A 23,617-nucleotide genomic window follows, 5' to 3' on the forward strand; every position below is an offset into this window, starting at 1 on the left:
CGATGCAGAATAACAAATGCCTGCCTCGCCCCTATCTGTAACATGAAAAGTTGAAAAAGAAAAAGAAAATGTATTGTTTTGTAGGGTATAGTCTTGTGCATCGAAGCCATGGTATTTGTGTATGTACATTTCGTCGGAAAGGAAGTGTCAAAGATAAATTCAATGCACCATTTAAAAGTCGAATCGAGAGATTGATTTGAGATTCTGCTAGAACGGCACCAAATGATTCTCCTCGTTATGTCAAAACCGGGATGGTTGTTTGATTCCGCATCCGCCTTCTCTATCCTTTAAAGGTCTGCTACTTGGTTCTCCTCTCAAAAATTGCAGATCAATGATGTCCATCACCGTGATGTTCGTCTTTCATGAATACCCATTCGTATCCACAGTAAGCTGCGAAAGCGACTGTCGCTATCCCCAGGCCTGGAAAACTGCCTCGGAGACGGTTCATCCGCGAAAAAGGTCCGCTATATCGCCATGCTTCACTGAAAAGGCCGTTAGTTCAACCTTTTGAAAATCTTATAGTAAATACACATGGTTTAAAAATGGAATGCCTACCGTCGCTTCCATGGGTCTTTCTGAGCCCATATTGACTTTGGGTTTGATGCGGCTTTGAAGGTCTGAAGGTCGAACCCAGTGGGGTTGGGGGGGGCCATTTCGGCGGACACGAAGCAAGTAGACAGGCTTAAGACAATATCCGAAGGGAAAGGTATCAAAAAAGCATGCGGTCACTCACAATCGATATGACCAGACTTTGGTCATACCAGGCGTGGTTCTTCAAAATCGCAAAGTAAGCAGCGTTGATTGGCGGAAGTGCCATTCTTGCGCTAGTCCTAATATGACTAGACCCGGCCTCAGGGCTGCCGTCTGTGCAAGCTGTCGACAGAAGCAACGCCGCCAGCTGCCCAGCGAAGCTCGTAGCCGCTTGAGTTCTTTGAGTTCTTCTCACGGACTATGCAAGTTTTCGCTGCATATCCAGACTCAGTGCCTATATCTTTGATCACTCCATTAACTGCTATAGCCAATTTTCATTTGCTGGAAAGCAACTCTTGCCCAATCTTCTTCATGCGACATCCCACTTCGGCATTTCAATCACGTTCCGAGAGGCTTCGAAGAACCTAAGATAGCATGCCACCGCCTGTGGGTCGATATGGCCCGTCAGGCATTGCAGGACCCTTCGCTCATATTCAACCAACACACCTCCAGCAACAGCAGTCACAGCAGCAACAACACCATGGTCCGCACCCACAAACCGCTGGCGCTTCCATCCCCCCTTCATCGCTTGGCGGGCACGCTGCCTTTGGCCATGGCGCCTCTAGTACTAATGGAAATCCCTTTTCGTTACCCACGGTGAACGGGATGGCTGCGGGCGGATTTCCTGCCGGGGGAGCCACGGGTGGTATGCCGGATGGCGGGGGAACGGGCCTTGCAAGCCATGCCGCTCAGATGGGATTTTTACGCGGTGCTCAGATGCAGCAGCAACAGCAAACCCAGCCACAAGCCGGGCATTTGGTACATGATGGCCGAATGGTAATGGATGGGAAAACGGACAAAGCGAGAATAAGGGACGTATGGAAGCATAACCTGGCGCAAGAGATGGAAGCTCTACGTGCCTTGATAGAGAAGTACCCCTACATAAGTATGGTATGTGAGATGGTGGTCTCAGTTATCAATTTGAAGCCAGGATACTTACAACTATGGTTTGACGTTTAGGATACGGAATTCCCTGGTATCGTTGCGAGGCCGATGGGCACCTTCACAACGAAGGCAGATTACCATTATCAGACGCTACGATGTAATGTCGATCTATTAAAGATGATACAGCTTGGTATTACCTTATTCTCTGAGGAGGGAGAAGTACCGCCTGCTTATTCCAGCGATGGTCCTATGCAAGCGAATGGCACCCATCTCGTTCCTGCTCCATGCACATGGCAATTCAACTTTCATTTTTCGCTCGAGAATGACATGTACGCACAAGAGTCAACCAGTATGCTGGCTAAGGCCGGAATCGATTTTACTACCCACGAGAAGAATGGGATTGACCCATTAGAATTTGGAGCTCTACTTATGACCTCTGGATTAGTCCTGTTGGACGATGTACACTGGATTTCATTCCATTCTGGCTATGACTTTGGCTATCTGATGAAAATAATGATCTGCAGACCGCTGCCGGATGATGAAGAGGAATTCCATAAACTCCTTGCGATTTTCTTTCCCTCGCTGTACGATATCAAATTCCTCATGAAGCACGCAGGGCGGAATCAATCTGTAAATGGCTCGCCTCTCTCGCAAGCGGCCGGGCAAATACTTGCTAGCCTCGGGCAGAAGTCTGGGCTGCAGGACATCGCGGATGAATTGGGAGTCAAACGTGTTGGGATCGCACATCAAGCTGGCTCAGATTCGCTTGTAACAGGCGAAATATTCTGGAAGATGCGACAACTGGTCTTCAATGGTAACATCGACAATGGAAAGTATTCCGGTCAGATCTGGGGGTTAAATGGGCAAATACCCGCGATGCCCTACCTGACAGGAAACCAGCCACAGCAAACCCCGAACCTCAACGGTGCGACCATTTATTCCAACACAGCGACACCAAGCACGCCTACCACTGCACACGCAGCTGTTAATACTAATCAGACACCAGGTCCACAATCGCACTTAACTCCCGGCGGCGGGGGCGGCGTATTTGGAGCATTTCAACTGGGACGGTCATGATAATGATATGGAGAAACATATCTGAAAGGGTACTTGAAGTGGGTATTGGGTTTAGGCTTTCGTCCTCTTTTTACTCTGCAGTTGGCATGCTGGAGCAGGCGTGAATTCAAATGTAGCAATTTATTGATTTCTATTTCTCCTTCTCGTCCTGTTGACGCGTTACATGGCTCTAGTTGATGCGAGTCAGTCTGATTTCTCGTACGATAAGGAACGTCGATTTTTGGGGGTTTGCGTCGGCGTCTTGTATATAGGACTTGTCCGGCGTTTCGTGTCTTTTGGACCTGGACTGTTCATTGGGGATGAGAAGACGCTTCTGCACTGGGTTGATACGATCTTAGACTCGGGTATCTATTCGAAATACCTCCCGTATTAAGTGCTAAATAATAATAGACAGGTTCCTCATTCTCATCTCGTTGATATGCGGGGAAATCGGTATAATGTGGGGTTTAGATTGTTTGCTGTGAGGGGGCGGAACTTGGTAAATCGCTATGCAGTCCAGACTTTGACTTCGTATCACTCTTCCATGGTTTACCCTTTAGCCCGCCCGCCCCTTTCGGTTGTACAAACCGAGTGCCCAGCCAGAATCCAAGGACATTCATCCGCCATCGGGTACCCGGTACCTCCCAAATCACAAAACGGCGATTGGGCCGGCAGGTCGCTGATACCTGTGCAGTGGCCGCACCAGCCTCCCGGCCGCTATCGGCGCTAAGCCTTTTTGGGCAAAACAGTCCCTTATCACGTCTCACCACCGACGACCATCCAAGAGGGCAGTCAGTCGGGAAAGGAATAATGGCCACAACCGGACACACGGAGGATGTTGGGCAGCATAAATATCGACGATACTATCTATCTGATATGAGAATGAGACCCTGGGCCCTTCTCAGAACAGTTGACACTCGATAGGGGCGACAGATATCCCGCCTGACATGTACGCTATCAAGCCATCGCGCTTCATGGGAAACCTTACAGCCCATCCAGACAATTATACCTGGAGGCATGGTCATACCGTTGTGTGCCACCAATAAGGTGCCGCTTCCGTTTTGCGGGGGTCGCAGCTCGTTACTCTTAAACCGAACTGCCGCTACTAACTATATAGCATAGTAGCTTCCCCTCATTCCTTTCGTTTTATATATAGCGGTGCTTTTGTCCCCTTCTACCTTTGCTTTTTCTGCAAGCTTTTGGTATATCTCTTATTACCCAACTACCTTGAACTAGAAGACTTTCTTTTTATTGCCGTTGAGAATGGTACTAGATCGCCTAAAGCAGCTTACTCTCCAAGTGGGCGGGACCTCTTCCCCTCCACATCCCTTTGACCCTCTCACAACTTCGGAAATAGATGCCACTGCTGCGATTATTCGCGAAAAGCACGGCTCTGTGAGATTCAATGGCATTACTCTGTGGGAGCCGCGAAAGGCGGAAATGATGGCCTGGCTAGCAGATCCGAAAAACTCTCCAAGGCCCCATCGAGTTGCAGATGTTGTCGCCATTGCTCCTGGGGGTAAGATTTATGATGGAGTTATTGACTTGACGATGAAGAGAATTGTAGAATGGAAACATACCCCAGGCGTGCAGCCGCTCATTACGATGGAAGATTTGCAGGCAGTGGAAGACTTAATGAGGAAAGATCCCGAAATAATTAAGCAGTGCGAGATTGTTGGGATTGCAAAGGAAGATATGCACAAGGTCTACTGTGACTGTGAGTGTTATACCCGTGCGCAGTGAGCGTAGAAGATTGGGCCTAATACTAGTTGATAACTATAGCCTGGACAATTGGATACGATGAGCGTTTTGGGAACGGCATCCGCTTACAACAAGCACTGATGTATTACCGCCCAAATATTGATGACTGTCAATATAGCTTTCCGTTAGACTTCTGTCCAATTTTTTGCTCAGAGACCAAGAAGTTTATCCATATTGATGTTCCACCAGTTCGCAGACCAATCAGTCGGTCTCCTCCAAACAATTATCATGTCGACGCCATTGAAAAGGATGGAGGCTATCGAAAAGATATTACTCCAATCAATATCACACAGCCTGAGGGCGTGTCTTTTAACGTCAATGGCCGGATTATTGACTGGCAGAATTGGAGCATTCATGTTGGTTTTAATTACCGCGAAGGCATTGTCTTGAACAATATTACATATAATGACAAGGGAACCGTCCGCCCGATCTTTTATCGACTTTCGCTCGCTGAGATGGTGGTTCCTTACGGCAATCCGGAACATCCTCACCAACGCAAACATGCTTTTGATTTGGGAGAATATGGTGGGGGGTATATGACAAACAGCCTGACCCTGGGGTGTGATTGCAAAGGTGCTATCCACTATATGGATGCTTCCTTTGTCAATGCAGCTGGAGCAAGTACTGTTATCAAAAACGCCATTTGCATTCATGAGGAAGACGCCGGCATCCTTTTTAAACACACAGACTTCCGTGATGATTCCGTTATCGTAACTCGTGGCCGAAAATTGATAATCTCGCACATATTTACTGCGGCAAACTACGAGTACTGTGTCTACTGGATATTCCACCAGGATGGTACTGTACAATTGGATATCAAATTAACTGGCATCCTCAACACCTTTGCAATGAACCCCGGTGAAGATACATATGGGTGGGGAACCGAAGTTTACCCTGGTGTTAATGCGCACAACCACCAGCACCTTTTCTGTCTTCGTATCGACCCTAACATTGATGGCCCAAACAACACAGTCTTTCAAGTCGATGCTGCTCGTGGCTCTGGGGCAGTAGGCAGTCAAGAAAACAAGCATGGAAATGCCTTCTATGCGAAGAAAACTAAATTTAGTACCCCAAAGGAAGCCATGTCAGACTATGAAGGGTCGACAAGCCGTACATGGGAGATAGCAAACACGAACAAGCTGAATCGTTACAGCAAAAAGCCAGTCAGTTATAAATTAGTTAGCAGAGAAGTCCCAGAGTTACTACCCAAAGAGGGCGGGTTGGTTTGGAAACGCGCTGGATTTGCAAGACATGCCGTACATGTAACAAAATGTGAGATGCTGCTTTCATATAAACATATTCCTATTATGCATTATCTAACTATTTTTATAGATGCCGACAACCAAATAGAACCTGCAGGCAGACATGTTCCCCAGACTTCGGGTGAGCCGTCGCAAGGCTTGCCCATGTGGATCGATGAGACCAAGGATGAATCGATCGACAATACTGATATAGTTTTGTGGCATACTTTTGGAATCACCCACTTCCCAGCTCCTGAAGACTTCCCTATAATGCCAGCCGAGCCTATGACCTTGCTACTTCGCCCTAGAAATTTCTTTGATAGGAATCCAGTGTTAGATGTACCTCCTAGTTATGCTAGAACTCCAAGTCAGGTACTCAAGGGTATCAACGGATGTGGAGGAAAGTGTAGCGATGGGTCGAGCAAGGCAGTTTAGTTTAACTTAGACCATCTCTACATTTGAAATTTTCCGTCAGACAGCCCTTGATTTCATCATATTATTAACTACCTAGGCTAACTTAACATTTGATTCCATTGCAATCATCATCATTATTATTATGAGACCTGATCAAAGCCAAGATCCAATAAAAACACAAAAAAATGCCAGAGCAAATGACGTCCTTCAATCACCTAAAGTTTTGTCTTGACTATCCCCAACTTTAACTCCAAGCTGCAGGCAGTAAGGGTAATTAAAGGTAAGATAGAGACACTGCAAGCCCTTTATGCAGTCTTGACCAAGCACTTGCTGCAGGTCTTGTTCCCCTCAGCCTGTGGAGCAAGTCCTAGTCTTACCTGTCCATAATCAAAGACAGCATACTGACTCTTTAGAAACATGCCACCAAGGATGGCGCCGTTTCTGGATGCCTGGATCCCTCCGTAGCAGCTTTCTTTCACCACTGATGGAGTGGCGTATTTGACGAACTCCCCAGGAATGAAGGCAGTGTAATTGTCATTGATAACCAAACCAAAGTCTGGGACGGTGACGTTGCAAGGAAAATACCAAACGCGTTTGTAAACATGCTCCGCGCCAGTAACCTGTGAGTAATATGCATTTACGATAGGTTCCGGAAGAAGAGCGAGAGTAGTTCCGGTATCTGTAAATTAAAGAGAGAGTATAAGTATCGTATATTAAAGAGCTTGAGGGGGGGATATATACTAACCGGCAAGGGCAGAAAAAGTTATATTCATCTTGTTGCCATTACGTCCAATTTGATACCCAGCTACGGTAACATTCCAGTATCCCTCGGTATTGTCGACAGGAAGGTAAGCAAGCTCACCGGCATACTTCTTTCTATCAATAAAGCCGAAATCGTAAGTACCTGGAGCACCATGTTTTAAAGATGCTGCAAGAACGGGCATAGAGAGATGCGCCATTGCGTTTTCAAAGAAAGTCTTTTGCTTCCGAGGACGAACTTCACAATGAGTCAGTAGGAAAATAATCGGTGTGGTACTGTTTAAAACACATACCCATATTAAGATTACCGAATCCAAGGCCCATAATGCCGCTGTTGTTTCTATCCTCGACAAAGGTTGGGCTGACACGAGTAGCAGCCTCAACAGCTTGATCTGGAACGGAGATACCACCAAGTTCGACTTTGTCTAGAAATACTTTTCCAAATGCAAAGGAACCGTCTCCATAGCCAATATCCCAGGTATGATTAACCAGTTCTCTGGCTTCAGGCCCAGGAGTGTAAATGATGTGCCCTTCCTTCTGGTTTGGCCTAAGAAGAGAAGAGAACACCCAACTGCATTTCTTGAGTTAGTATAATATGACTGTGGCCACTAGGTAAGGAATGCAACATACAAATCGGATGAGCCAGTGTCAATATTAACGAGCATTGTTTGGCCACCAACAATGACAGGGCTAAGGTACGACTCATCATCTTTCTCCGGGTTTGTAATGACAGAGCCATTAAGCGGAGCAGATTCGCGTATCAAGATGGCAGGACTGTCATAGCCGTACTTTGCTAGGGCACGAGCATAGATCTCTTCGGGAGAACGAGCGATATGCTCAGGGTTTGGAACCTGGCGGAGAGTAAAATGAAGAGCAGGCACTCCAACAGGCACTGCTCGAATAACGATGGCAAGAGCCGCAAGCGCGACAATAAACAAGTTGATACGAGCCATGGCTGTACCAGAAACTTAGGATGAGCCTCGAAAGACGTCCAGACACGTAAAAAGCGAGCGAATGGGGGCAAAACAAAGGCAAAAACAATGAGCAAGTGAGATGAGGGGCAAGGAAAAGTAAAGGAAGAGCGTGAAGCTGGGTGAAGAAGTGAGAGGAGCTCCTCGGCGATTTGCCGCTCAGCTGATTGAGCTAGGCTGGGAGAAAACGACAGTTCTTCACCTGAGCTCTGCTTCTTGCTATTGCCCGCACTCACTTACAAGCTTATGTACAAGCTTTCTAAAGACAGAAAGTGGGTTTTTTTGTTATATGACCCTTAAGGGTTTGCAGCCCAGTGCAGGAATCCGACTTATTATGAACTTTGTGTGAACAGAACAAGGCGGCAGACTGCACAATTGGGTGTTCGAAGAACCTTGGAGAATCAACTTGTGCACTTGCACTATGAATAAGGTGCAGGTATTATGACAGCCCTGCACCAGAAGGGGGAAGAACCACAGGGCTAGTGCTAATACAGAATACTCTGTAGCAATGGTTAATGTTGCAGACCATGTGCTCAGATATATGTATGTAGCTGTCAGAGCCATAAAACCTCTTCTGTAAAGAAGATCAACATCTGCAGGGACAACAACTGCAGGCATCACTTCCGGGTCTCATTGTCGCTGCATGTTGCAGTACGTTTCCAGAAAACCAGATGAAAAAGCCGCCGGAAAAGGTTCAACCAAGGTAACACTATCTTGAATTCACACGAATGAAGATATGTATCTCGAACGCTCCGGAGAATCGGTAGATTTTCGAGATTCTAAGGCTGCGAGATCACCATAATAGGGCGGTGGAGGGCAACAAACGGACGTACAGCAACGCATCTTTGCAGTTGTTGGTGGGCCAACTACGGGTTGAGACAGATATGCGTCCAAAAGCCGTCGTCAGACGGAAATCGCCAAAGCTTGGCGAGCCGGATGCAACAAAAAGCAAAAGCGATGCAAACCACCGCCAATCAGCAGATAAAAACGCCGATTGTTGTCTGTTATTTTCGAGCCGAACAAAGAAAGACGGCCGCTGATCTCCAGGGCGTTTGGCCCACCTATGTCCTGAGAAGAATGAGAAAAAGAATTCGAAGATCAAACGGTATTCTGAAGCGCCAAGGCAAGTTGTGGTGTGGCCTCTTGCTCCAATGGCAAACATTCACATAATGGTGCCCACTGCAGACTGTACGGAGTATGCGGGGGCGGTTCTCAAAATACTTACCGGCAGAGTTGTGGAAGACGACGCTATCACCTCTCATCTTAATATTTTCAACACAACTAATTGACAGGGAGGATGGGTATGCTCAGGGGTAGTTGATCGAACCCTAGCACTGACGGTAAGCGGGTTACGGGGATAGCCTGGGCCGAGTTCACGGCGGCTGAAGTTGCCATGAGGCTGTTTATATGTTCCGGAATCGACTAGGATAAACCCAGGATGCGGCGTCAATTGGAGAGCTTGGAAGAGCTTGGGTTCGGTGGGATTAATATTTGGCTCCGCAGCGTATAAAGTTTCTAGCTGCAAAATTGTCATATATGTGAGTTCCGGAGATGATGCGTATGGTATCAGCTTGATCGAGAGAGCACCCATACATCCGCCAATCATTGGTAGAGGTCTGAGGACAAGATGCTAGTAGTGGCAGGACGGCGGGATGATATTTAACTTCGAGATCTGGGTTGATGACGTAATCCATTTTGCATTCATGGAGGAAGCTGCCAGCATGCCGTCTGTATAAATGTGATAGAACAACGGTTCCTTAAAGAGTATATACCTCGCTTTATATACGAAAGACGCCTTTGACGAAGAAAAAATCCACAAAAGAAAAAGTTACATGCAAATACAGCAGTGGTAAAGAAAGACTATACGTTTTGGAAACTCTCTATGCTTCACAATCCGGCCAAAGAAATGAGGGTAGCAATGCAAAACGGACCAGAAGATAGATACGGTCCCATATCCACACGGTAGGGAAGAGAGGGAGAGAGTACTGCTGAGACTCCTTCAAACCCCCTTCCAGTACAATCCTACTATGCCGAGTATAAAATCACAAAAGGAAATTTCAAAACGAACGCTCATCTTCAAAATAAGAAACACATAAAAAACTCTTACCCGCCTTCGTAGAGCAGTAGGGACAGACTTTTTTCAAAGAAAATGACGCGACGGTGTATTTGCACCCGCATTGTTAGGTCAAATATATGGTTATTTTGTTGCCCGGGGTTGGTCTCCCGTTTGTTGGCGATCGGCCTTCCGTTTATCGATTACTCTCTGTAGCGTTTCCAGCCGTTGTTGTGTCACTCTAATAGCATCCGTAATCTCCCGTTCAGACATCTTTTCATCGCGCAAGCGAGACTCGGCTTCTTTCAAGTGGCGTTTATGTTGCTGTTTCTTTGAGCCGGACGGGCCTACATTGGCAACAGGGAGGGCGAATCCATCCATACCAACGCGTTCTTCTAACCAACTCCATAGCTCGCTCTCCTCTTTTGCCCATAGTTCGTCGTAGGCGAGCAGTCTTTCGGGGACAGAAAGGTGATGTAGAGCAACGTTATGGAGGGACATTGACGAAGATGAAGGGGTACGGAACCACATCATAAACAATAAGCAGCACCCAATTATTATGGCAACGTTGGAGCTCCAAATTGGCCTGATTAGATTTACAAGTGGGGAGAGGGGCCCCTTGAGGGGTTCGAAAAGGCCCCAATTGCCACCTGAGTTCTTACCAGCCCTAGAGGCATCGCCATCGTGAAGGTTGGCACCGGACATTGTTGTGCGTACTCGTTTTCCTTTGCCCTTTGGAATACCCTTGGATGCCGACTTGCGACCTTTAGGAGCAACACCGGCCTTGAGAACCTTGATGAGATTTGTTCCATAGCCAAGTTGCCCATCATTAGCCCCTTTCTCAATAGGACCTAGTAGAGCAAGGTTAGAACTCTTAGTGTTAGTGACATCGTGAACGCTACACACCTTTGATCCAGCTCTTTCCTGTCCACTCTACATTGCAAGACATGAAAAATCGGGTAGAGTTACCCGGCGCCCATGTGAGAAGGTATTTTGTCTTGACTGAGAACACATTTCCGCTTGGGACATCTGGCGTTTGGGTTGTTAAAGTCACCAGAATGGCTTTTTCTAAATCCAGAAAATCCAATTGCTCGACGGTGGTGCATTTCGTCTGCTTTGGTCCAATAGAAGAGTTAAGCGGCTTGATGTACGAATATGATCGGGTTTTATTCTCCTCAGTCAGCCCCTTTTTGTCATCCTCGAACTGCAAGTCGATCACCTTCTCATGATCCAGAAGAAATTTTGAAATGAAGGAACCAGAAGATGGACCGAAAACCAGCGAATATACATGGCCCAACGGCGCCGGGATTGTCTCATCCTTGACAACTCTATCGTAACGCCCAGAGGGGTCTGTAAATTCGGTAGGAGAATGCGTCTTTGGACCGGGAAATTGTGCTGGTGGCTCTTGAAGATTTCCTGGTTTCTCGCTGATCTTTGGTTCAGCAGTTTCTGCTATAGATGCTGGTCTGGAGGTCGCAAGCGCAGAAAGTGGCATAGTTGAAGATTTTCGGATCACTCGTTTGGGCTCTGAAATGTCACTACCGGCAACACTGGCGACTGCATCGGTGTTACTAGCCATATCGCCTTCTTCATCCTCATCATACACATCCTCCCCGTCGGAGAGAGAAACGGTCTCACCGTCGCTGAGCTCCGTCTTTTCGGTCTTGTCGCCGGTTCCTTGATCAACTTGCGTGCCATTTACAGAGCTTTTAAGTGTAGGATGATTGATCTTCCAGATATTCACCATGAGATCATACGTAGAGTCTCTGCTAAGTAAGCTGCGGAAAGTGTGGCGGGCATGGAGGGACTGGACGGCGATTGCATTCGGAAACACCATCGCTGTCGATTCCTTCTCAATCGCAACTATTTCATCAAAGCCGATGACTAAAGTAGTCACCCATCCAAGAATATTACTTGAAAAGCAGATATGCCCCTCAGAAATGTATATCCGGCCAGCCAGGATAATTTCACGCTGGAGGGCACAGCTGTAATCTTCAATTAAGTAATCATCTTCTGGAACGCTCCGAAATAATTGATGAAAATCTCGGTTCCTCTTCTTACTGGCCACAGCAAAACCGGTTAAACGGGGAACGCTTGAGTTGGAGCCTGTTGCACCTAAGGTGTTACCAATGCCACCAACAGTAGCAGCCGTTGCCGTCGAAGACCCGCGTTGTCGATGAGCCGCACGACGGCTACGTAAGCTCCCACTACGCTTAATGTGCTCGGGAATCTCACCGTCGATGATACTTGCAGCAGGCGTTGTCTGCTCATCAGCATTTTCTTTAGCGATATGAGCGGGCGGTATGCTAGGACGGCTTTCTGTTTGATTATCTTCATCGATAGTAGCAGGCAAAGCTGTACTAGTAGGCTGCTTCTCATATGCCATAGAAACGGCTCGTGCAGCTCGAAGGTCCTCGATCCTGGCAGCAAGTTCATCTTGTTGTGATACCGCATTTTTAGAACGTCCAATCTGATCGGATCTCGTAAACACAAGACCATCCGAGGTCATCATCGTCCCACCTGGTGATGACTCAATACCAAGATGGCTGAAGTCCAAATCGCCCATACCAAGTGTATTGACAGCCAGTTCTTTTTTCTGCTTAGAATCTTCCTGCGGTGACTGAGACTCTTCTTCTACTCGTTCCGGCAAGGACTGTCTATCAGGCTCTGTCGGGTCCGTAGCAGTTCGTCCACGATTTTGATTCAACCCAATGGAAAGAGTGGACGCCGCATTTTGTGCAGCAGAGAACATTGACGAGAAAAATCCTGCTCCAGTGCCGAAGTTTCCCTGGGTAGCCCGAGAGCCAGGGGTCTTATTCTCATCAACCCCAGGGGTAGGAGGTAAAGTCATTGAAGTCGAGAGTTTACTCGGATTATGAGCCGCTGATGCCGAACGTACACGGCGATGAGATATCATATTGCCAGAAGGGCTAACAACTGCATTTGGAGGAAGGGTAGAAACATTTGGAGGAAGGGTAGAAACGTTTGTCGAGGACTCTGGAGACTCAACAAGACGAGCCCCTACGTCTCGGAATCTAGGGTCTGTGGGAGTGGGAGGAGTAACGGTAGTTATTGGAGCATTTTGTGTGCCTGACGGCGGCGTGCTAGGAGTCGTATCGGCAGATGGCAAAGGATGGGGTTTTGTCGGGGGCCTATTTTCAGCATGCTTTTGGAGAACCGGGACTGGTGGGATATCTTCCGGGGCATTCTTGCTTTTCTTGGATGAAAAACTGGATTTCCTGCCTCCGGTTCCTGACAATCCCTTACTGCCCTGACTTTCCGTCGATTTTGCAGACTCTCGATCTGGGCTGGCATTAGAGTTCCCTTTGGAAGACCGTGGGTTGAAAGCTTCCCTCAACTTTCGCCCCGTTGAGGAACCCCCGTTGCCTTTTGTCGTAGAACGCCCAGCTTGGGATCCGCCATGTTCTGAACCAACCATTGACGGGGTGGGACTGTCTGTGGCTCTATCGGAACCTGGAACAGTTGACCCGCTGGATACAGCATGAGGGCCATCGAGGATGGATGAGTCGGAAACGGTAATCAAAGGGGGCCTTGCAATGTCGATATCTGCGCGAGAGACCCGGGAGGAGTAACTAAAGCAAAACATGTGAGCAAGAACAGCGGAAAAAAAACAATTGTAATCATCACATACACCTCGGACTCAGAATCGTCGGTCAGTGAAGCCCTGGTATGGTCGGAGCCGTGGTGCTCCGCACTGGCTTCCGACCGTTGCAAAGATACCTTGGAGCCTCCGGAAAGCCCAGCACTCTGATCCGTTGAGTTCTTGTCATGGGAGTCCTTGGCCTTCTTCCGGTGCCGTTTTTTTGCGCCTGGAATGAACTTTGCGAGGGCTGTGGGAGATGCTTCATGGCTGGCTCCGCTAATTGTCGAAGGCCGGATGTTGAGGGTCAAGCCTCTTGAGCCCCCATCGTGAGTATGTGCGTTCTCTGCCTCATTCAAGGCCGTCCGGCTACGCTTTGGCCGGGGGAAGAGCTTTAGGCCATTGTGAGAGGGCGAGGGGGTAGGTTCATTCGCATTGCTCTCCATCTAAAGGAGGACTGGGCGGCGGTGGTAGTAGACGAGCATGTAACAGCAATGGCAGTTACAGCACCCTTCGTACTCGAAAATGCTGGTCGACTGTAACGAGAATCAATGCTTCATCACCACGGAGCAGCAGGCAGGCATTGATGGGAATAGGGAGGGTCGAGGCTGCGAAGCTGCTGGGACCGGCGTGAGATCATGAAACTCTAAACCCAATGCTGGCCTGGCTGACGACACCGGCGAAAGCTTGAATGTATACGAGCCAGAGACCGGTTTTGCGCGCATGTCGCGCTCTCTGCGAGGATGATGATGTCGAAGAGAGGAGCGGGACGATCCGACCGGGATCACCGCTGTGAACACTCTTTACATCGTTATGAACTAACTAGTTACGGAGTACAACGAGGGCCAAGTCTACGCAGCGGCAATGACCATTTCCGCAATGGGCTCGGCTTGCGGCACGGCTCAATGACGCGGAGACGAATCGTGCGACGCAGCAGCCAGAGACCTGCGGCTGGAGAACTACATACGTAAGATGCACCGCGCCAGTCAAACTGCCGACAGAAAACGCTTGACGTTACGACTACCCACACTATACTGGGTTATCGTGATACTCTCCTTCAACTCGATCGACGCGCTGATCCAGCAGGTGTCGCCGCCGCTCCATATCTGCAGCCCACAGGGCCGAACCCACGGCGGTGGTGAGTAGGAAGAACATCGAGAAGAAAGGAATCAACTGTAATAAAAGCGCAACCGTGCCAAACCTGTGTATTATTAGTCGTTCCAATTTACATGCATGTGACAGCCTCGCCAGAGAGCGAGTGTTGGACTTACATGGTGTATCTCAACTGCCTCCTCTCAACAAATTCCTTTCTGTCAGCTTTGCTAAAGTCTCTAAGCTGGAAGTATCTCCAGTGATGGAACGGTCCTGCTCTGTACCCGGTAAGAACAAGAAAGAGAGGCGTTCCGATCGCGGGGATCAGGTTCAACGGCAGCAACGCAATGAATTCGACAATCTGCCGCAAGGAAAACGGCGCGTAAACGGCTTTCATGCTTAGCTTTCCTAGCATCTGCACCGGATCAGCTGCCTCAGGATGTAGAAGTCGAGTCTCCCCAACAAGGTCTTGATTGCCCTTCTCGATGAAAACCGAGTCGAAGATGTCCACCTGGGTCTCGTCGACGAAGAAAGCCTCGAAGAGAAGCGCTACAATGGCGGCTCCTTCACCAAGGACAAGGAACGCGCCGTTGATCCAAGCAAGAGCCCATCCGTGAAATATGGCTAGAAAAGCGACTTGCGGCAGATATGTGAAGAAGAAGAGCAGCGTGTAGACGAAGGCGGAGAGAAACGCCACGGGAATAAGACGAGCATGAAGCAGCGGCCAGAGGAAGCGATGCCGAAGAAAGTAAGCGATTCCCTAGAGGTCAGGCCGTCAACAAATGTGCGCCATTCGACCAGCCGGGATGGAAGTTCCGTTTCCTCACCTTGAAGGGATAGAGCCAAGTTGCGCCGCGTAGGCATGGTAGCCGGCGTCTTCTTACAAAAGACACTGTGCTTGCTCGTCCATTTTCCATATTCTCTCTCACAAAACAGCGGGAAGAAATATTACAACGAAGCAGCTATAGATGTGATCCCCGAAGTCGTATGTATACTGTGCTGCAACATGGCAGCCTAGGGGAGGCTGGCACATGAACCCGGCGAGCCAACGAAACCAACCAACGACTAGAGCCAAGCCGCTTCAAACAGCTTTCCAATCTACATATGGAACATGACTCAAGACCGTCAAACTAGCTATTCCCAGACCTTTAAAATGGAGTACTTTTCAATCCATAGCGAGGAGTGACTGCGTTGACGTCAATATGGAGGCCCATCTAGATGTTTACTGCGGAGAAGCCAGCCTGGAATTCGACAATACAGAGTTAAGTGCATATCTAAGGTATCATGTCTAGCGCTAGTCCGCAGAGGCACCAACAGCTGCGGCTGTCCCCGTTTTCCAAGAGGATAAGAAGTCAGTGTTTGACCCTGATCGCCTTATCCGACTTCAGTGGCGGGGCTTCCCACATTGCCAACAGCCAACCGCAAATCCTGTGTATCCATCGCGTTCGGGGGCAAATAGCTCGGTTCCAGTACGAATGTCCCTCCTAAAAAAACCCACACAGGCGTACCACGGATGGAGTATTTCGCATGTTTCGCTGTAAATATTTCCAAAGTGCTCCATGGAAGAGATAGAGGAGGTTCGGGGTAAGTCAGCGGTAAAACTCTCTCTTCCCTTCTATTTCCCCTCCAAGGCAATCCATGGTGCAAACGAAAGCCAGAGTGAATAAGAAGGGGCCAGTTTTATGTTTTTGATGAAAGAAACAAGAGAAAATGAGATCGTGACGGGATTTTATTGGGCTGGGAGAGCTAGTCTATATTGGGCCTAGTCTAGGTAGTTACCCAACATTAAGCTTAGTCATCATCTCACTGGGTGCCCGATGGCTTCGTGGCCGCCCAAGGACGTCGAGTCTGTGGAAGTCCGCAGTGTGCCTCGCTGTTCGTGCGCTCGTCCATGACGGACGGACCGAGACGCACTTTTGAGCCATGGAGTCGTCATCCCTCACTCTTGTATGCAGCCTTCGCTCTCTAATTCTCGTGTAACTTTAGATTGGCACAGCGGGCTGACATCTCCGTTCTAGGCCCACTCTCACGCGCGCAATGCCCTGCTTGAGACTCGCAAGTCGAATCCTGTTGCTGCAAGTGAAGAACATGACCTTGCGGCAGGAGAATTCGCAACGGCTGCCCAAGGCACTCTTGACAAGAATGTGAGATGATCTCCCCTATCTTTGAAGGTAGAGTGACGACTCCTAACAGTAATGTGAATTTAGGCATTGCGGACACTTTATTTACTAGAGCAGCATCACAAAAGACTAGCGAAGATCATCAAGTTCCAGCATGAGAATCCACGTACCGTTTCTTCGGCGGAACCGGTGGCCATCATCCCCAATACAGCTATTGCTACTACCGCAGCAGTGGCCCCTAATACTCCATTGAAATCAGCGCCCTCAACTGCAATATCACCAGCTCAACCACTACCAAAGCCCCCGCGGCTGCAGACTACACATACTTCTGGCCAGCGTGAGACAACTTCACTCGCAAGCAATCTCGCGTCCGCGCGTGGCATCCGTCGTGGGGTTCCTTCTGTTCCATCTGTCCAAAATGGAGGCACTCATCGAACAGAACCTCCAAATAGATTGAAAGTTGTCGGGGCTCTTGCCCCAGATACCCGTTCTGGCTACACACCTGGTTGGAAACCGTCTTGGTCTCCCGCCGTGAGCCCGACAGAAATTACCCGGCAGCGAGGAATTGGGAAAGATGTCTCAATGGCAATTAGGGCTGTTTCAGGAGACGAGCCTTTTCGCAAGTTTTATTCCACTTTTGGGGGCCTAATCTCAAGGCTTTCCGCGCCGCTCGCTTTTGCTAGCCTTCCTCTAGGCACCGACACTTCGGGCGAAGTATCTCCAACCTCTTCAAAGGCGCCTGCGGACACAAAAGTAGACAAGTATTCTGCCGCCGCCGATTTCACACAATATTCCCGAAAGGAGCCCGATGTAAAAAAGCTCGTGTCGAGTGCTGCTCTTCGAGCCATAAGAGATAGGGATGGCTACTTAACCAGCAACTCTTCGGAATCATTTTATGTTGTGCCAACTTCTAGTGGTATGATATCGTACGCTGGTATTCTCTCGCGTGCAGAAAAGGAGGCCCTCAAGAATAGCATCGAGGAGGACGAAGACACCTTCGTTGATGCGAGCGAAAATCCACCATCACCAGAATATCGAGGAAGCTCGGTGAAAGATAAAAGCAAGGGGATCAAGCGAGATGGGCGCTTTTCTCTCCAAGCATCACCTTCTACAGCGACCTTTAACAACATCAAAACCCTGGAGGAGCTTCAAATGGAAAACCAGGCTCTGAAACATCTTTCTGATACATTATCTAAACGCCTTCATATGTGGGAGGTTAGCTCACAGTCGTCAACTGCTGCATTGCAGCAGTCGTTTATCGCTCTTCAAAATCAAGCCGCCGTGTCAAGGCAGGCCTCGCCAGCCCCAACTTCGTCCAAAGGCCCTTTCCTCAAACCAGAAGCTCAGTCCCCATACTCACCTATGAGCAATGATGCCGAAACATTAAGGAAATTAGAGGAGCTAGTCAAACACCATGAACTCGAGTTGGATAGGGTTGGAAAAGAAAATGAGAAGCTCAAGGTTCTATTAGGTCGCTATAGGGACCGTTGGGAGAAACTTAAGGAAGGAGCTAGAAACAGGCGCGAGGGAAATGGTCAAACTGCCAATCCCGTTACCACTCATTCTGGCGGTACACCCGGTGACGATCCTGGGTTTAAATCAGCAGTACCTGCAATTGAGCCTGACGGGAGCGGTACACTTGACCCTAGTATCAAGTCCGATGCAGGCGAAGAGAAATGATTGTTATTCGCAGAAGTTTTTTTATCGATGAGAAAGAATATAATGACGTCCCCATCGAGTCCTAGTAATGTGCATCAACCGACAAGATAAATAGGTAAATGTCGTACAACAACTAAGGTATCCAGCTTGCTTGTATCACGAAAAAACTGCAAATGCCGGTTTAAATCAGAAAAAAGCGCGGTTATCGCGCCCAAACACCAGCAAATTCAGAAGTGCGACACTTGAAGAAATCATCAACATCGACCTTACCAACAGGCAGTTGCAAGTTAAGCTGCTCTATAAAACAAAGAGAAAAGAAAGTACATATATACAACCGAAAACAGTAGAATCTGGCGGGTGGCCCAGGGAATATTAGGTTCACAACCGTAGAAAAGCGCTCTGAAAAGACAGTAGGATGCCGGCACGCGATGTTATTTATTTACAGCAAAAGGCCCCTTAGCTCATGATGTTTGTACGTTGGTCCGGTCTGTTGTCCCGTCTGGCTGGTGAAGGCGGTCGTTTTCGTCGTCTATGAAGATACGGCCAAGTCTACGGCTACTGAGTCGTAAGCTAGCACCGAACCGTGACAAATTGTCTGTCCAAGATCCCTTCCTTCCACGACTTGGACGAGGCGTACTGTCAGTAGTCTGTCCGCCGGCCCGAGGCATGGTATATCCATGCGGTGCAGATGGGGGCCTGAATGGTAATGTTGTTCCTAAGCTGCTTGTGCGAAGAAAATCCTCACTGCAGTGCTCTTCTTGTCCACCAACAAAGCTGCTGTCAGTTTCGTATTCTGTGTCCCTATCAATCCCATCTGTGGTCGATATCATCCTTTTTCGTCGACGTCGTCGGTCTTTACTCTTTTTTGGCGAGACTTGACCGCGACGTAGAGAATCCGCTACAACCGCGCTTAGACCTCCAGAAAGTGGTGTTAGCAGAGGTCCAGGAGAAAATCGTAATGAGAGACGGGAGCGTGATGAAGATCGTGGCATACGAGACAATGTATGTCGTCGTGAGAGAACATAATCTCGATCATTTGCAGCTTCTCCGGGAGAATCAGCCACTCCTGGGGCTGTTGGAAACTGTAAAGTTATGCTTGAAGAAGGTATGTGTGGTATGCTCGGGTGCCGATCAATTGACACGGCTCGAGAAAGGCATTCACCGTCTTGAATCCAAGGCTGCGTGAATCGCTCTTCGGAACTCCCGGGCGGAGGCTCCAGTAAAGATGCATCGGACATCGAAGGAGGAAGCGACATGGGAGAGCTAGACAACGGAGCCCTTGGCGTGTGGAGTTCTTCGGTCTCTTCATCATTCACCTGATGGTCGCACAATAGGGAATCGCGGCATGATCCGCCATGGACTTCCACGATGCCTGCTCCATCAGTTCTGCGATCGATGCATGCACTGCCTTGGTCCTGGCAATCAAAAGAGTCGTGGTACCGTGCGCCATGCAATAATCCAATAACTTCCTCCTCATCATGGTCGATATCTTGATCGTCCTCCCCCGAAGACCTCCCACTAGTGATAAGATAAACAGCTAAAAATGTCAAGGCGCATCCTCCAACGAACTCGAAGGCCTGCTTCATGGTAGCAGATTCGAAATCGCGATATAGTATGGCACTGCCCAGAATTACAGAGATCGTGAATAAAACGAACTGAGTAGGGATAACCTGCGTCGAATCAAACCGTTGCAGAGCGCGATTGATATACCGAATTTGCATCATCGCACTCACAACGAGCACTGCAACAAGGGCATATGTAATAGGAAACGTGATCACATGCCACAAAGTGTACGAAAGCAGGGAGGAAACGCCCTTAGTTGACAACGCCGTATAACCACCTAAAATTGTCAGAGAATACCATGGCATCTATATGGAGTTAACTCACCAAACAAACCAACCAACCCTAAATCAATGAGAATTGTTCTCCTACCATACCTCTTACTTATACACATTAGAATGATAATTAAACCAATTGTAATGCCAAGATAAAGCTCGAATTCCCATCGCGTAACCATCCCAAGAATGTCGTCAGGACCTATCTTTCCTTCCGATGTGTTCGCACTTAGAACAACCGTTACTGCGCCGCCAATAGCAATAAGAACTCCGAAGAAGTCTCGCCGCCGAAATCTTTCTTTGAGCATAAATGGAGCAATTAAGCAGTTGGACACTAGTGCGACAACACCTAGAGGCGACACAATTGATGCGGGGGCGAACCCATAGGCTAGAAAGTTCCCAGCTTCTCCAATTGCCATGAGAATGATACCAGTCCACCAGTATGGAGATCGAAGGTAGGATTGCGGTTCCCCATATTCAGCATTCTTTTCCAGAGAAGCCACAGTTTGTTCCGAGAGAACTGACTGCTGTAAATAATCGTTGCCATCATCACTAGAACTATCTCTGACAAGAGACCGAACGTTTTCATTTGCGAAATCGTGTGCAGGTTCATCCATGCTCTGCTGCACACGGCCTTCATTACTACAGTTGAGAGTTCCATAGATCGAGGATGTTCTATTGTGCGACAGTCTTGAGCCCGAGACAGCCTGCTTCCATCCCTCTTGCATGCGTTTCTTTTCCAGATCTCGAGCTAATCGAATGTGTGCGTAGCGTTGAATATTGAGAGCAAAGGATATTAGAACATTCCCCACAATCGCCGTAACAATCCCGATCGTCGATGACCATTGACTGATCGGTGTTTCCCCGCCATTATCACTCCCGCCCCCTGGCCCACTCCCACTGTAATGGAACCCGCCTGGAGAATTAGAAAATGGCAATGAGGGTATCGATAGCGCGCGATCGACCAGGAACAAAGCTGGCCACATTCTCGTAATTTGCGCCGTCGGACAGTAGGAGAGATAACAGCAGGCAGCAAGAGAGCGCCGGGATTCTGCCAGTCGACCTGTCGCGGCTCCCTAAGTAAACCGCGAAGGCAAAGCAAGCTCTAGGCCACTTTGGATCCAGGGGTCAGCGCGGAAGGCATAGTTGGCTACCTTCAGTAATCTGACAGCAAGCTTATCACGAGTGTCGTTGTCGATAAGCGCCGGGCAGTTGTGAGGTCCAGCTCAGCTTCTCCCACTTGCATCAAAAGCTTCGAGGACAAACAAGGTGGGAATAAGGTTATTACCTTACTCATCCTAGCAACGCACGTTCATCCTGAAGGGGCTAGCTCGTCGGCAGTGGCTATTGCTTATTCATCAATCTCCCGTGAAAGATACATCACTATGTCCATGTGATTGTTTCAAATGGTTATTTGAGGGAATAAGGATATATACAGAGAAGGTATAGTACTCGAAAAAAATGATACAGTATTAGTAGACCATAATGCAAAGAAATAGACACCTCGATTAAACAGCCTAACATCATCTTTTTAATCTCTTTTTGTCAGGGCCTTGATTTCTTGACTCCTCTTCTTCTTCATCACTTAATTCTGCAAATATAGGCTTTGGTTGGGTATGTTTCCATGCGTTTGTAAACAAAGGCTCCTTCTCTGCTTTCTCTGCATACTTCAGTAATGCTTCTCTCGGGTCCTCGTCTCTCATCGAACTGAGGGGGATATTTTCCTTGATATGCTTTTCATCCGGCTGACTTTTCGCAAACGGTGTCTGTGCTGGTAGGTGAGGCCGCCGTGGGTCACGGGATTTGCCTGATGCTGTGAGACCAATTGTAGAATTTTTGCTAGCAAAACCGCCAGTGCTGATGCCTTCTCCAGAGAAACCAAGAGAGAGGTCAGTTGTTAGGTTGGGATCGTCATCAATATGGCGACGCTTAGGTGCCTTGGACATGATCGTTAGAGCACCATTTCGCGAAAGGTTTGGATTGTATAGGATGTGCGTTTGCCCATTAGCGGAACCAGCAAGTATTTGCTTTAATTTGTCATGCCAGAGCACAGTGATAAGCGGTAAGTCAGGGGACACTGGAGTCGTTAGTTCAGGTTTCAAGGTTGCAGGGTTCATAATGTATAAGTGCCCAGTATCTGAGCCCGTAATGATATTTGCCCCATTTGGAGAAAATTGTATGTTAGAGGTGGGATATAATTTTGATCCTGAAGCATGTGTGACGGTTGTTACCGGCTTTTTGAATTTCCTAGTATCCCAGAGCTTCAGGGTATCATCACCTCCTCTTGTCACAACTAACCTACCATCTGGACTTATATCCAATCCGCTCGTCCAGGTATCTTTTATATGAGCATCTCGAACTTCCCCACTTGGCCTTGTGTAAGGTCCGTTTCCGCTCCACATTACTAGGCTTCCATCTAACGCAGCTGCTACAAGGACATTATTTCCTCCTTGACCAGGCGATCCCCAAGCAACGGCCGTTATTCTTGTTCTTCCAGCCGAACCTGCTGCCCTAGACTTATGAACAATAACTTCCTTCTGGCTTCTCCCTATATTGGCATCCCATATTCGAACTGTACTATCTGTGCCTCCGGTGGCGCATAGGTTATAATCAGTAGGGCTCCACGTTCCACTTGTGACCTCCGAGACATGGCCTTTCGTATTATGCATATCTCGTAAATACATGTCCCCTTTGACGAACTCCGTTAATGTATCTCCATCCCGAGATAGGATCTTCGGCTGTGGGGTTGCAGTAATTACGAGTACCTGGCTGGGAGACAATGGGTTGAATTTGGTGAGGTGAACGGGGTGTGTTTCGGAGGCAGCAGAATGTTTCTTGGCAGATGGTTCAACTGATTTGAAAGCTCGCAAGGTTGTAGGGGTAAGCGATGCGAAGTCATGAAGCTTTATCGTGCAATCTGTCGATCCAGTTATCATTCGGGACCCAGAAGGATCAACAGTGATTGTAGTGACAGGACGGTCATGGGTCTTGAACACGAGAGCGTGCGATACTGGAAACTCGTCATCATCGTCTGATTCATCGGACTCAGAGCTTGATACCGCTGCTTCATCCGCTGCTACAGCCTCAATGTTCTGTGTTTGAGTCTGTGTTGCCGTCGGTTTGGCTGTACGCTTCGTTCTTTCAATCTGTGCGGCAACATCGGTCTCCCGATCCTGCTTTCCAAAGCCACTAGGAAAAAACTTTTTAAAAGCGTCTTCATCGAACCCCTCCATATTGTCCGGCGAATGTGCGGCGTTTGTTGGGCCTTGGGAGATTTAGAACTGAGCTCTGCTTTATCTCCAACCTGTTTGCGACGTTTGATCGCTGAATATACATAATTAGCTTGGCAAACCTAACTTCTCTATGCTGGGCACTTGAGATTTACGAACGAAATGTATGCAAAAGTTAAACAATTTAAAA

At 48.3% G+C, this 23,617-nt stretch overlaps 8 protein-coding genes across 8 annotated transcripts; 3 read left to right on the forward strand and 5 right to left on the reverse strand.

The window, feature by feature from the left end:
• Window positions 1-1,125: 1,125 nt before the first annotated feature.
• On the forward strand, window positions 1,126-2,712 carry POP2 (CCR4-NOT core DEDD RNase subunit; the record flags this gene model as incomplete). The annotated part of the gene is made up of 2 exons (XM_049253932.1): window positions 1,126-1,641; window positions 1,711-2,712. The coding sequence occupies 2 exons, from the start codon at window positions 1,126-1,128 to the stop codon at window positions 2,710-2,712; spliced, it is 1,518 nt and encodes a 505-aa protein (XP_049107001.1).
• A 1,242-nt stretch (window positions 2,713-3,954) lies between these two features.
• On the forward strand, window positions 3,955-6,128 carry AMO1 (peroxisomal copper amine oxidase; the record flags this gene model as incomplete). Its single annotated transcript, XM_049253933.1, has 3 exons — window positions 3,955-4,408; window positions 4,474-5,724; window positions 5,785-6,128. The coding sequence occupies 3 exons, from the start codon at window positions 3,955-3,957 to the stop codon at window positions 6,126-6,128; spliced, it is 2,049 nt and encodes a 682-aa protein (XP_049107002.1).
• Window positions 6,129-6,412: 284 nt separating this feature from the next.
• Window positions 6,413-7,819, reverse strand: LOZ57_004895 (uncharacterized protein; the record flags this gene model as incomplete). The annotated part of the gene is made up of 4 exons (XM_049253934.1): window positions 6,413-6,786; window positions 6,853-7,104; window positions 7,160-7,437; window positions 7,497-7,819. The coding sequence occupies 4 exons, from the start codon at window positions 7,817-7,819 to the stop codon at window positions 6,413-6,415; spliced, it is 1,227 nt and encodes a 408-aa protein (XP_049107003.1).
• A 2,215-nt stretch (window positions 7,820-10,034) lies between these two features.
• Window positions 10,035-13,937, reverse strand: LOZ57_004896 (uncharacterized protein; the record flags this gene model as incomplete). Its single annotated transcript, XM_049253935.1, has 3 exons — window positions 10,035-10,741; window positions 10,797-13,483; window positions 13,543-13,937. The coding sequence occupies 3 exons, from the start codon at window positions 13,935-13,937 to the stop codon at window positions 10,035-10,037; spliced, it is 3,789 nt and encodes a 1,262-aa protein (XP_049107004.1).
• Window positions 13,938-14,520: 583 nt separating this feature from the next.
• On the reverse strand, window positions 14,521-15,500 carry LOZ57_004897 (uncharacterized protein; the record flags this gene model as incomplete). Its single annotated transcript, XM_049253936.1, has 3 exons — window positions 14,521-14,692; window positions 14,763-15,343; window positions 15,411-15,500. The coding sequence occupies 3 exons, from the start codon at window positions 15,498-15,500 to the stop codon at window positions 14,521-14,523; spliced, it is 843 nt and encodes a 280-aa protein (XP_049107005.1).
• Window positions 15,501-16,506: 1,006 nt separating this feature from the next.
• LOZ57_004898 (uncharacterized protein) lies at window positions 16,507-18,383 on the forward strand (the record flags this gene model as incomplete). Its single annotated transcript, XM_049253937.1, has 3 exons — window positions 16,507-16,530; window positions 16,602-16,727; window positions 16,791-18,383. The coding sequence occupies 3 exons, from the start codon at window positions 16,507-16,509 to the stop codon at window positions 18,381-18,383; spliced, it is 1,743 nt and encodes a 580-aa protein (XP_049107006.1).
• Window positions 18,384-18,823: 440 nt separating this feature from the next.
• Window positions 18,824-21,183, reverse strand: LOZ57_004899 (uncharacterized protein; the record flags this gene model as incomplete). Its single annotated transcript, XM_049253938.1, has 2 exons — window positions 18,824-20,202; window positions 20,250-21,183. The coding sequence occupies 2 exons, from the start codon at window positions 21,181-21,183 to the stop codon at window positions 18,824-18,826; spliced, it is 2,313 nt and encodes a 770-aa protein (XP_049107007.1).
• Window positions 21,184-21,720: 537 nt separating this feature from the next.
• LOZ57_004900 (uncharacterized protein) lies at window positions 21,721-23,430 on the reverse strand (the record flags this gene model as incomplete). The annotated part of the gene is made up of 1 exon (XM_049253939.1): window positions 21,721-23,430. The coding sequence occupies one exon, from the start codon at window positions 23,428-23,430 to the stop codon at window positions 21,721-21,723; it is 1,710 nt and encodes a 569-aa protein (XP_049107008.1).
• Between the last annotated feature and the right edge of the window lie 187 nt (window positions 23,431-23,617).

This window comes from Ophidiomyces ophidiicola (assembly GCF_022830035.1).
Source record: "Ophidiomyces ophidiicola strain CBS 122913 chromosome Unknown scaffold_22, whole genome shotgun sequence".
NCBI classification, from domain to species: Eukaryota; Fungi; Ascomycota; class Eurotiomycetes; order Onygenales; family Onygenaceae; genus Ophidiomyces; species Ophidiomyces ophidiicola.